General features: G+C 37.8%; 1 protein-coding gene across 1 annotated transcript in view; it reads left to right on the top strand.

The window, feature by feature from the left end:
- Positions 1-14,018, top strand: part of LOC149260950 (proline-, glutamic acid/leucine-rich protein) — a 319,977-nt gene that overhangs the window by 109,977 nt on the left and 195,982 nt on the right. The window contains exon 6 of the mRNA XM_089421448.1: positions 4,806-4,877. Within this exon, the coding sequence (XP_089277574.1) occupies positions 4,806-4,877 (72 nt within the window). The remainder of the gene's footprint in view (positions 1-4,805; positions 4,878-14,018) is intronic.

The following is a 14,018-nucleotide window of genomic DNA, read 5'->3' as shown; positions in this document are numbered from 1 at the left end:
AAAGGAGCAAGGAGAAGCGAGGAGCAAGCCTGCAAAGAGGTAAGTAACTTAGTAATTTAGTTAGTTTAATTTAGTTAGGTAGTAATTTAGTTAATTTAGTTTAAAAATCATGAATTTAAATTAAATTAATAAATTCAATTAATTAATCCCAATAAATTAAATTAATTTGCAGATTCAAAACCCTACAAACATCAAACACCATGGACCTGGCTATATTTCTTGGCATTTTCCTCTTCTTGGTCCCTTTTATGGTTATTATGGTGTTGGAGAGTAGGAAACGGAGGGGCCAAACTGAAGAGGGGGATGAAGAAGCTGGAGAAAGTCGAATTGATGAAAACCCTAGTGAGGAGGAGCTGGAGGAGGGTGAACATGACCCTCAAAATACTAAACAAGACCAAACCCCATTGTGGAAATATGTTAACAGGGCTGAAACAGGGAGAGGGGGTGGAACCACTAAATTTCATTGCCCTCATTGCAACAATGATTACACAGGTTCATACACTCGTGCTAGAAGACACCTCTGCGGGAAAAGGCCATGGGATGGAGACAAACAAATAGGAATCAAAACTTGTCCAGCAGTGTCAGCAGCGGATAGAGCCAAATACATAAGGGAAGAGGAGGAAGTCCAATACAAATCAAAAAAATCAAGGGGTTTCTTTGAACCAAGCTCACAATCACAAAGAACTCCTTCAGCATCCTCCCAAGGCAGTGGATATGGAGGCACAGGGTCATCAGCTTTAAGGCGTAGAACCATATCAGATTTCCTTGATGAGAGGTGTAGGAATGATGTGGATTCAAAGGTTTAGAGGTTTCTCTATGCATGTGGGATACCATTCAATGTTCTTCGCTCACCTTATTGGCACGAAATGGTTTCTGCCATAAATGATGCCCCTAAAGGATACAAGAAACCTGGGTATGACAAGGCAAGAACCGTTGGCCTTGATCATGAAAAAGCAAAAATATCACATTCTTTGAATAGAATGACAAGTTCTTGGATTGACCATGGGGTGTCCATTGTATCTGCTGGATGGACAAATGTAAAAGGCAAGCCATTGATAAGTGTTCTTGCTGTGTCTGTTAGTGGTCCCATCTTTCTAACTGCACATGATTACTCAGACAAGTTCAGGACCGCCATCAACATTGCAGAAGCATTACTTGAAACAATTGACCGTATTGGGCCATACAATGTCATCCAAGTCATCACTGATAATGCTCCTAATTGTAAGGCAACGAGAGCAATTATTGAGGATAAATACCCCAACATATTTTGGTCTGCATGTTTGGTTCACACATTGAACCTTCTGATGCATGATGTTGTCAAAAACAAAAATGCACAATACCAATGGATTGGTGATTTGTACAGGAAAGGCAAACAAATGATAAAATTTATTACAAATCATAGCAATACCCATGGCCTTTTCCGCAGTCACTCGAGATTGGAGTTGTTGAAGATTGCGAAGACCAGATTTGGTAGCTATTACCTCACCTTCAGGCGCCTTTTGAAGGTAAGAGAGTCATTGGCTAGCATGGTATCAAGTCCACATTGGCAAGTATTAAAGGAAAGGGCTACAAATGCAGCTAACAGGCGAGGTTTTGAACTGGTGGAGGAGGCCGCTCTTGATGGTCAGTTTTGGACAAGTGTGAGGCAAGTATTGGATTTCACCAAGCCCATTTATCACATGATTCGATTTGCAGATACAGACAAACCAGTGATTGGCGAGGTGTATGAGCAGATGGATACCATGTTGGGGCAAATAAAAGATATTGTTCATAACAGAGATCCCGACTTGTACAATCTGATTCACGATTGTGTGTGAATGGTGGACTAGACTTAATCTTCCACTACATTGCTTGGCGTATATCGTTATGCCAAAATACTACTCTACATCTTGGTTGGGCCAACCTGCACCAGGGGGTGGGATTAGGACCAAACCCCATTTAGATGCAGAGGTAACTAGAGGATATTTGGAAGCATTAGAAAAGTTGGTACCTGACAGGGAGGAATGTGCAGCTGTGCGCCTTGAAATAAGCAAATACTTTAGTGGCACTGGTTTGTATGGTAACTTCCATGCAATGGACGACAGAGATAGATTTGGTACTCTCACATGGTGGGAAACATATGGCGGCTAGGGACTTTTGCCAAAATTGGCAAAAAAAGTTCTTTCACAGGTTGTAAATACTTCTTCTGCAGAGAGGTGTTGGAGCACCTACAGCTACATACATAATGTGAAAAGAAACAGACTCAATGAAAACCGAGCAGAAAGCTTGGTTTATGTGCACTACAACTTGAGGTTGTTGAGTCATTACTGTGATCAGGCTAATGAGGATCCCACATATAAAATTTGGGACAATCAACCAGAGGATGACAATTTGGAGGATGGCATTGTACATCTTGAAGAATTGGAAGAGGAACTTGTAAGGGATGAAGATGAAGCAGTTGCAGCAGCCATGCCACCTCCACCTCCACCATCCAGTAGCAATGCTCGAGGTCCGAGTCTTGTTCCTTTGCTGTTGCCACCTCCGTCTACACCCTCACGTGGAGGTTCTAGTTCTGGTCGTCGGTCTGTGCGGGAGACTCCTAGAAGACCACCACGACCTGCTTATACTCCTGGAGACTCTCGTGGCAAGGGCCACATGTAGATTTACAGTTTACTTGTCTTTTTTTTTCTATTAGTCTTTAGTTTTCATAACTGTTGAGTTTTCAGTCCTTGACTCTTGACTCTTTCATATCATAATGATATTTTTTGTAAACAATATATCACTGTGACAATGAAAATTTGAAGTTTGAAGTTGGGCCTTGGCAATTATAACTCATTGGTAATGATTGTGAATTATGAATATGATGCTTCATGAAAGACTAGAGTTGTTTCATTTCATTTCATTATTCATGTTCCATTTTATAAATTTATAACATTTCATATCATGTTAACCGTTAGAAGTTAGGACTTAGAAATATCTAAGATATTACTTCTTGTAATGGTTAAACTTAGCTTACAAGTACAACTTTGGTGATCAATGATGATAAATGTTATTGAATTTTCAATTTTGAAAGCTTGAAGTTGAAACTTTAAGATTGAATTTGATGAATCATGATTCACGAGACTCAATATGTTGCAGTCGTAATATGTATTTTACTAACTTGTGGACATGGTTGATGAACTTGATGACGATTATAATTTCTAGATGATTGATGTGATATGGTTCAATGATCAATCTATGTTTTTTTTTATGTTTTTAATGTCTAATTCATCATTCTACATGTTTTTGTTGACATATATGTATCAAAAATTAAAAAATATAATATATATATATATATATATATATATATATATATATTTTTAAAAAATCGCTCCCGGATTCGCTCCCAAACCGGGAGCTTCTAAAAATGGTCGCTCCCGCTCCCGTTTTCGCTCCCGCCCCCGCTCCCGTTCCCGCTCCCAAGCAACATTGGTGCAGAGTTTGTATGCTACCTTAAGTTTTTGTATGGAAAAGGTGGTGAGGAGCCATATCACACGGAATGAAGAAATATATACTTTTTTATCTGTTTAATGTTATCAATGCTCTATTTAAGGTAGACAATTTAATTATTAATTCGAGTATCATCAAATGCTATTCTTTCTTGGTTTAAATATATAGGTTTTGGATTGAAAGTAAGGAAGGATAAGTTGCTAAAGAATGTCTTAAATATTGTGTTGCTAGTTTTGGTTGTTTTGAGTTAATGGTGAACTATATTGAATCTTGATTAGTTTTGGGTATTACTATTATTCTCTTTTGGAGCACAATTTTGCCTCTTCATCATTTTCATATACAAAAATTTACGTTGTGTTCCTTGTTCTTGTAATGGTAAGCTTGCAAAGAGATTGATATTCAGTCACATTTTTATATGGAATCATGATATGTGATTTATAAGTCGACATTTGTATAGGAAAGACCTGCTATTTCTTTAGGGCTGACAGAGGAACTAATGAGCTTTAACGTTTATTATTTAATGAAAAGAGTATGCCTGAGGTTGTCAAGATTGTTCATTATTACACACGTTCTATGCAGATATCATAACTCTAAGCTGACACAGAATCTTGGAACCTAGAAGATGTAAAATTACATTTGAGTGACAAGATTCACAAAATCAGAACCAAAACCAAGTAATATTAGTTTGGGATCTTTCTTGTTCAATATTTTACAATGCTTAGTTGTAATGTTCCATCCTCTCTTTCAGTACATTGGAAGTAGTAATTGCTCTATATTGACTGGAGAACATCTATCTAATAAATGGACGTTTCTATTATGCCTTTCCTGGATTTTCTAACGTTTGTTTTTGATGCTCTTTCATGAATTACATGTATGTTTAGACATCATTACTTCAGAATATATTTTTAGTTACTTTTTATTTGATTTGTTTGTTTGTTATTTTTCAATATTCACTTCAGTTGAGTTTCTTGAATTTTTTGTGGCATCTTTTTTGGAAAGTTTACTTTATTGGTTTGCTAGGTATTTTCTATTTCTCTACCTCTTTTTCCCTATTTTAAATTTGGAAGGTTCCACTTTATTTCATGGAATAATACTCTCGTATTTGTAAATTGTAAGTTTTACCAATTTTCTAAAAATTGATAGCTTCTTCATAGAGTTTGCTTAATTATCAATTAAATTTTATATGATCCTTTAGAACATAGTCTTCTAATACAAGGTCTATTGAGATTGAATTTTCTTGTCTTCTGATTCTATAAAATAATCTTAGATGAGTGGATATTTTACATATTTTAGCCACGGGAATTGAATATAATTCAGTGTTTCCTTTTACCCTGCAGAATGATGCAGCTGATCTATTTTGTGTTATCTTAAAGTGTTTTCCATCTTCTCTGCAACAACAATGCGATAATGTGCGTATTTCTCAATTCCTTAATGTGTCATTTTGAAATTATATTTAGAAGAGGTTATATATATTTTGGTCGTTTTAACTTTTAACAGCAACGCCTATTTTTTAAAATAAAAATTTAAGATGTACATGAATAACAATATTAGCTTTTGGTGTCTGATATCATTATAACATAGACATTTTTTGTAAAATAATTGCAAATTTCCAGATCATTCTGTTGGAAAATTGGGAGGGTTTATGATTAGATTAGATTTTCGTTTCTTTGATAACTTCTTGTGCAATCTGTTAGCTTTTTATCCATTTAATTATGTTTTTCTTCATCAAACAATTATCAAAATGTAAACATGAAGATCACAAGAAACAGAGAACACAAAATATAGGCTCCAAGCCAGGGCAAAACCCCTTCAAGGGGAAAACCCAGAAAATTCTCTTCTTATAGAATCAGATCAAAATGAAATACCCAAAACCCATAACCAGCCCTCTAGATGCCAAGCCAAACCTTCCTTTCTGCACAACATATCCATCATCAAGAGATCAGCAACAAGAGATGTATCAAGGCAGAACTTTCACACGTTCCAGCGCAAGAAGAAACTACTTTTCTCATACTTCGGCCCTCCTCTTCGTATTTCTCCTTTCTGCGATATTTCAGACCTCAATTATCCAAGTGTGTGTGTCCAAATGAGCTCGATCTTCCCTCTATTTATACTATCCAGAGGGGTGCGAATAGACATGACCTTTGGGGAAGGGTTGACTTGATAGGTAGGCCGACTTGGCATCCAGAGGGGTTTTTGACCCAAAAATACATATTTAAAAATTCTTTTTCTTTTTCTTTTACAATAGGTCCAAATAGGACTTTGATTCTTTGACTCAAAAACCTAGAAGTATGAAGAACATGCTTGTCTAGAAAAATAATAATAATTTTCTTTTTCTTTTCTTTTGCTTTTTACATAAAATACATATTGATACAAATTATAAAGACTGAAACTAGTTATGTTCTCCAACACATTCAAACTGCCATAATCTTGTAATTTGGACAGTGACTACACATTTCAATGGCATGAATAGTAAAGAAAAACATCCTCATATTGATATCCAGAAAAAGCTATATTGTGCAGTAAGTTACTCAACATATAGAGAACCATGAGTAGAAATTTTCAGTATGAGTCCAACATGGGTCATATAATATTAAAGCACTTGGGTGTTATTGCTTGCTGCATAGTGGATATTCTTTATATCTGGTATCTCTTATCATATTAGTTTCAGTTATTTATTTATTTCTGTTTTTATTTAAATGAATATTGTGAGCAATCTTAAAAATATTCATTGAGCTTTGAAAGTGCTTCAATGAGACTTCAAAGATGCCCTAGAATGATGATTTCTAGGATCCCTTCAACAATAGTGTCTTCAAACAACTTCAGAGAGTGGATGATGATACCAAGATTCTTTGATGCTTCCTTTTCTTCAAGATCATGTAATGGATGATCTTCAACAAGAGCTTTTCCTTCCTTCAATGAGAGCTTGATCCATCTTGAGATGATGAGATCTTTGATCAAGGGTTGATGTAGTAACCTTCCTTCTAGGTCAATAGGTCTTCTTCTTCGTTTCTTGTGTCCTTTTGCAAATGAATTCCCTTGACAAGCAATCCCTTCTTATGTCAATAGGATGATCTTCCAACTGCCTTCTTTTTTGGTTCACCCAAGCTCTGATACCATGTTGGAGAATACAATAGGGTAGCTATTAAAACAAATTCTCCTTAACCTTAATAATTTCTTGTGAACTTTTAGTTATCTTCTTATGTTTCTTTATTAGATATTTTCATCAAACAATTATCAAGAACAAAAACAATAAACACAATGTGCATAAGAAGTAGGCTCCATGCTAGGGCAAAACCCCTCTAGGGGGAAAAACTAGAAAAAATCTCTTCTCTTATAAAATCTGCTTCAAATGAGAAATCCAAGACCCAAAACCCTAGACTAAGTCCCTCTGCAAGCACCAAGTCAGCCCTCCAACAAAGCCCTTGTGATTGGTCAAAGTCTTCCAAAGTCAACAATAGTCAACGACCTTCAAATAAGACCTAATCCAACTCTCGACTGTGTAATTTGAATTTGCATCACATGTGATTCTTCGGCCCTGCAACAACACAAAGACCCTAATTGATTTTGCACCCGTGAGTAGAAAAATCCAAATTTTATCCTCTTTCCTTCGCTAGGTTTTCCTCCTTGACTTCTTGCTTCTTTGCTCTAGATTTCTTCTTGTTTCCAACTTCAGATCGAACTTCTTTCTTGTGAGATTGACTTGGTGACAAAAGAGGTCGCTGCTACTTCTATTTATACACATTTGTGGAGGTTGAATGGCCTCTTCTAGGTCGACTTGTCACTCGCAGGGCCGACTTGTGCTAGGAGACTGATAAGGACTTTCTAGACTTAAAATAATATCTTTTTCATGTTACATCTTGCCCAATAGGGTCTTATACAATTGATAAGGACTCTCTTGACTCAAAGAAAAATATTCTTTTGACATGATAAACCCTAGGAGCATGAAATGCATGCTTGACTTAGATGACCAATAAAATGAAGCATGAAACCCATGCTTAAAAATAATAGTTTTTCTTTCTTCTTTGTTTCTTTTTTTTGTAACATATGATATACATATTGACATTAGTACAATGGCAATTATGAAGACCAAAACTAGTTACATTTTCCAACACCTCTTAAATGAAGGTGGGCTGCTACTCAATAGGTGCTTTGATAATTTTGCAATCGAGTACTTATACTTGATGTTTTGGGCAATTAGTATGGATAAAGGGGTGATCTAAAAAATTGACCGATCTTGACTGTAAGTTTGTTCTCTCACCTTACCGGGGGGGAATCTTTAGCCCTAGTCTAGTGAGACCTGCCTTAAGGCCTTAGGGTTATAGTAGGGCACTACTTGGAGAACCTGGATTGAAGTAGCGTGTTCATTTTCCCTTTCAACATACTTAACACTTTCCATGTCACATTATAAGCCCTTTATTTATCATCTCCATTCTTTTGGTCGAACTTGTCATTGGTTCATTGGGATTTGGCACCCTCTTATCCACATCCTTCATTAGGGTCGAGAAACATTTCCTTGGAGTTTGATGCAACTAAAAGAATGGAAAAGCATAATCTGGGCACAATGAAGAAAAGCAAAATCAAAATGCAAAAATGGTCGAGACATAAGTTAGCACGTGAGCAAAAGCCTATCATGAGCTCTACCCTCCTCATTAGCCATCACCTAGTTCCTGAGATCTCATCAAAAGGAACCCTTGCATTTCCCAACCTTGATGAGCAATAAACTACCTCATTTTAAGGAGTAAATTGAATGCTATATCATTAAGAGCAAGCTTTGATCCTTGAGCTATGTAGCATAGTGCAAAGCATTATAAAAAAGAAGTAAAGGGTGCACTAGAGGGGTGGAAAATGTAGGCCGGGTAGGGTTACTCATGCCTCTATTACATCCATACACTAAGGATGTGGACTCCCATTAGTTGGTCCCTTTGACCATGGCACTTGGCCATGAAGCCTTCCCCCTCTACTGCTGCCCATTCACATTAACACCTATTCATAGATTGGTTAACCTTGGAAATGCCACCTCCCCTTGGGGGCTATAAACAATTAATAGGGTTGACTATTAGCCAACTCTACCGAAGTAGGGAACATCTTTATGGGACTTGGTCTAGTTAGATATCGGAAGGTGGTCAGAGTTTGAACTATTAATATGCCCTTAACATACAAGTTTGGTCCACTTAGATGCTCATATGATCTTAGTTTCCAATGAATGGTTGCTTTCACTGGACTTTAAGTTGGTCTTTCCAAGTGGCCCACAATAACACAGACCTTTAGGGCACCCACTCCATAGGCAAGCAAGCCATACATAGAGGTTGATGTCTTAGCAGATGCAACATTGCCCATTTACATCAGAGCATCAGGAAGAATGATGACTTGAGCAATTGATGCACATCTGAGAGTACACCTCTAGGACCCAGGATGCTGATCTTCTCTTGACTAGCATAGGGGATTCTTGATGATTGCACAACTGGATGCAGCATGCCCCAGGATGGCCTTGACACTACTTGATGGGAAAGCCATGATTTGGAGCCCAAATGATGATGGTCTTCCATGAGAGGATTAGGGAGAGTTTGTTGCACCTAATGGAGCCGTAACGCTAGAAAAAGGAGACACCACATTGACCTTTGGAGACCCATGGAGATGACATGGGGGCACTCCAACTTGATTTGGGACCCTTGAGTTGCTTTGAGGTTGGATTGGAGAAATACTCCTCAAATGATGGATGATCACGATGCTTGGAGACACCTTCATCCTTCTCTTCACCATCACTTAACATTTGGAACCCAAAATGGGCATGACATCATCATACTAGAGGCTTACGACTCACACGTGTGGGTCTATTTGGACATTATATCATTTTGAGCTAGTGGGTTGGTTTGTAACCCATGGTTTACTTGTGTTTATTCATTATCAAATTTGTTATAGGGGCTTCTTATCTAAAATTAGGCGAGGTAGACCTCATATAAATAAAAGGTCTCCTCACTTTCTCGTTGCATTATCTTTTGTGGGCTATTTTGGCCTCTTAGAAGATTTCAACCTAGCACTTGTACCTTGCTACTCATGTAGAGATGTGATCTTTGTGGATATTTTGTTTTTGGAGACTAGTCCTTGTTATGGAGATGTCATTTTGGGATAAATAAGGGTTGTACTTTGATATCTTGTGAGTACTTTTATTGCCGAATATCATTTTATGGTTATTGTTTGCAATGTATCTTGCTAGGGTTTCTATATTCCATGACTAAATGCACATCTTTGTATGATTTTTTATGGAGAAATGTTGCATGCTCTAATTAAGAATATTGAACATCCCTTAGGAACCTCCTAGAGAGTTTTTTCTCTTGTTTTTATCCCTGTATTGAATGATAGCTAGGGTTTTGAAGTGGTAACTTAGGGTTCCCCCCCTTACTCCCTCCTAGGGTTTAATATTTCCATAGTAATTTTCCCGTAGACCCCAACACCCAAGTAGTTAATAAGCACTGCATCCACATAGATAGTCAAAACTATAAAAACTTTATTCTTTTCTCTTTGCTCCTTCAAGGCAAGCCACTATGTTGAAATTTGGGTAGCTCGGAAGGTATTTCCAAGTGGAGAAACTCACGAAAAGCGACCTTGTGGGCAAGTTACCCAAGTGTTGGGGTTTTGGACCCAAAGTTGTGGGTTTGGAACCAAGGTAATTATTATTTAATTCTAATTTGTGATTGAGTTATGAAATAGGATTTTCTTGAAGGACACAAAAAACTCCCAAGTCACTGACACAAAAAGTCTAAATAGAGGGGCAATGGAGAGGCTAATCATACAATGAGATGTGACCTCATGTGTGGAGTGAAATAGCCCTAAGAGAGCCGCAAATCTTAGAGAGAGGAGCCTCAGTGAGTTGGAAGCCAAGCTATGGAATCTGACCGAGTTTGTGAGCAAAAGGATCTAGCTGCAATGTAAGGGCAGAGTTTTGTAAGGTTATGGCATGCATTGGTTGAAGATGGATCAATGTTAAAGTTAAAAACTAGGGCCAAATTCCACTTTGGACAACTCATTTGATGTAGATAATTATTGCATTGGATTCCTCTTTTCGAGAGGACCAAAATTGACCTGAAGATCACTAAATCTGGACAAGGAGAAATGTGTTTTTGAAGTGAAGCCCACACATGTGCAAATTGTCAAGGTTAGCCACACCATGATGTAGGCTTATGAAGCCCAAGAGACATGTCTTTTGACCCACATCAACTCATATAAATAAGAGTGACCTCTAACCTTATTTGTCACGTCATCAACTCAACATATCTTCTATCTCCTCATCTGATTGGGTCGTACAAGTTGCAGGTAACTGTCTTTCTCTCACACGCGTGAATTTTAGGAGGTTCATTTGACTGCATTGACTTTTTTGTTTCAACTGAACTTTGACCAACGTTGACAAAGGCTCTTTTGACCAGATTTGACTATGATTTTTGGAGGAATATTTCTGTTTGGGCAAGTCGCATTAACTGGCACAAAAACAAGGCAAAAGGAGGTGTTTGACCAATGTTGACCACGAATTTGCAAGATTGTTTTGACAACAAGGTGACATCATCATTTGACTGGGTTTGACCACAGATTTGTTCACTGTTTTTGTTGCTATTTGACCAGCAAAGAAGGCCAAGTTTGACTGAGGTTGACTGAGCTCAAGAGGGGAAGTTTGATTGTTGATTGGTTAGGGCTGATTTGACTGTTGTTGATTGAGGGCAGAATTGCAGATTTGACATGGTTGTTTTGACAATGGTATTGGCAAGTCAATTTTGACTTTGTATTATTGTACTTTCTCTCTTTGCTGAATATTTGATATTTATAATAAGAAGAATTAATCAAGGGTTTTCCCCATCTTGGGGTTTTTCCTTGGCTTGAGTCAAATTCTTGTGTTCTCTTGTCTTGGCTTTTCTTCTGCATTTTATTGTTTATGTTCTATCTACAATTACTGTTAATGTGATTAATGGTTTATGTGATTGCTTTTGGAAAATAAGTGGAAATTATCATTGGGCTATAAAAGGACATTGAGGTAATTGTTGCAATCATAGAACATACCATTGTTATCTAAAATTAACATGGTATCAGAGCCCAGGTGAGGACAAAGCCCAAGCAAGAGAGAGAAAAGCAATCACCAAGATATTTGTTGACAGGGCAAGTCTCCATGGCTCTACTTCTTACTTCAAGATTGAGGACAATTTCAATTACAAATTTGACTATCATGCGTGGAAGACAACTTTGGACTCGTCGTTGGAGGAGTATGAAATATTGGACTATGTGTAAAGAAAAGTGGTGGGGCCTCCTTCAAATGCACCTATTGCTGTGAAAACAAAGTATAGAAAAGGTGGGGTCAAAGTGAAGAAAATTTTGATTGACTCCATTCAAAAACATTTGGTTTCCTATATTTCTGATTTGGGAACTTCCAAGGAAATATATGATAAGTTGGTTGGGATGTTCAAAGTGAACAAGGCAAATCAAATCCTCTTTCTCAAGAACAAGTTGAAGGATATCATGATGGATAAAGGGGAGTCTATCTAGCACTACTTCATGAGAATATCACATATCTAGAATGACCTGCTATCTATTGGAGAAGTTACTACTGATAGGGACCTCACTGTCATTGCTCTTGGAGGTCTTTCAAGACCATGGGATGTATTTGTCCCTACCATTCTCAACAATGACAAGATACTTGGTTTTGATGAGTTGTTGACTAGATGCACTCAAGAGGAGACAAAAATGATGGAAAAAGATAAATCCATCAATGAAACTGAACCTACTGCCTTCTTTGCACATGCAAAGAGGAAGAATGATGGTTCAAGGAAACAAGGTCTAGGATCCAAGAAGGGATTCAATGGAAGAGGCAAAGGAGGATGCTACAATTTGTTAATTTTAGTTAACAATGGTATGTTCTATGCTTTGCACAATTACTTTAATGTTCCTTTAGCAGCCTAATGACAATTTCCAATTTAGTTTTGCAATAACAATCACATTAACCAGAAATCACATTGACAATACTATAGATAGAACATGAATAACATAATGCAGAAGACAAGCCAAGACAAGAGAACACCATATTTGGCGAATGCTAGGTTAAAACCCCAAGATGGGGAAAACACTTTGATCAATTCTTCTTATTATTATATCAAATGTTCAGTAGAGAGAAAGTACAATAAAGTCAAAATTGACTTTCCAAATGATGATCAAAGCAGCCTTGTCAAAACCTAAAATTTTCTTCTGTAGTCAACAACCCTAATAAGAAAGTCACCACTGGTCAAAGAAACAACAATCTGTCCTCAAGGCAGCTCGGTCATACCTAGTCAAAGTTGGCCTTTTAAGGTGGTCAAAGTCAGCCCAAAACAATAAAAAAAACAACAATCAAATTTGGTCAAATTCTGCGGTCATCAATGCGGTTAACCCTACTTTCAGCCCTAGTTAAAGTGCCCAAAATACCTTGGTTTTTGTGCCAATAGGTGCGACCTCCAAAGATTGAAATTATGTCAGAAAATCATAGTCAAATGTGGTCAAAACACCCCTGGTCAACGTTGCCCAAACTTGCAACAAACCCTGAAATTTTGGCCCTGCGATTTCTCCTTGCCACACGTGTGAGGGAATCAGGCTGCTCAATAGCTTTACGAACCAATAAGACGAGGAGAGAGAATGATGTGTGAGATAAGATGATAGCAAATGAGGTTTGTGGTCTCTCATATTTATACAAGTCGTTGAGGGTGAGGTGACATGTCTTTTGGGTTTCATGGGCCTACATGATGATGTGGCTGATCTTGACAATTTGCACATGTGTGGGCATAAATTCAAAAACACATTTATGCTTATCCAAATTTAATGATCTTTAGGTCAATTTTGGTCCTCTCGAAAAGAGGAATTTAATGCAATAATCATCTCCATCAAATGAGTTCTCCAAGGTGGAATTTGGACCTAGTTGCCAATTTTAACACTCCCTCTCAACTAGGGAGAACTCCACCTGCCAATTCATCATGGCATCATGAACCATCTGTGCCTCTTGTCTATACTCTGTTGAAAACTGATGTAATAATGAAGAAGAATCAATCGAGAGTGAGTCACAAGACTTCACCACTCTCCACTGACCGAAGTCAGTCCAGGGGTAGAACCCCAATCAGACTTGATCGCAGATCAATTTGTTGAACACCATGCATCTTAGACATAGGGAGTATGACAATACACAATGTGTCTATCTGTAGCGCTATGGTCCCTCTCCACTTTTCGCAACTCATTGACCAGATGAGAGGTACTTTCCATGAGTGCCGAACTACATGGGTAGGATGTATGCTCGGGCATTAGCAAGAGAAGGTGAACCACTCATTTTGCTCATATTCCATAGGAGAAGGTGAACTACACATCCTATACATATATCATAAATCGTAGGGGAAGGTGAACCAATCACCCTACACACGTGTCATCAATCGCGGGGGAAGGTGAACCACTCACCCTATGGTCACTCATAGCTCCAAGAAGTACCCCAAGCCCCCAAGAGCTCCCGAAGCTCAGTGTCCAACTCAAGCGGGATCCTCATGGGAGGTTCCTTC

The sequence above is a fragment of the Pinus tabuliformis genome, chromosome 6 (assembly GCF_031772625.1).
Source record: "Pinus tabuliformis cultivar Carrire ecotype Pingquan chromosome 6, CPIR1, whole genome shotgun sequence".
In the NCBI taxonomy this organism is placed as follows: Eukaryota; Viridiplantae; Streptophyta; class Pinopsida; order Pinales; family Pinaceae; genus Pinus; species Pinus tabuliformis.
This window is presented reverse-complemented; position numbering and strand designations above follow the sequence as displayed.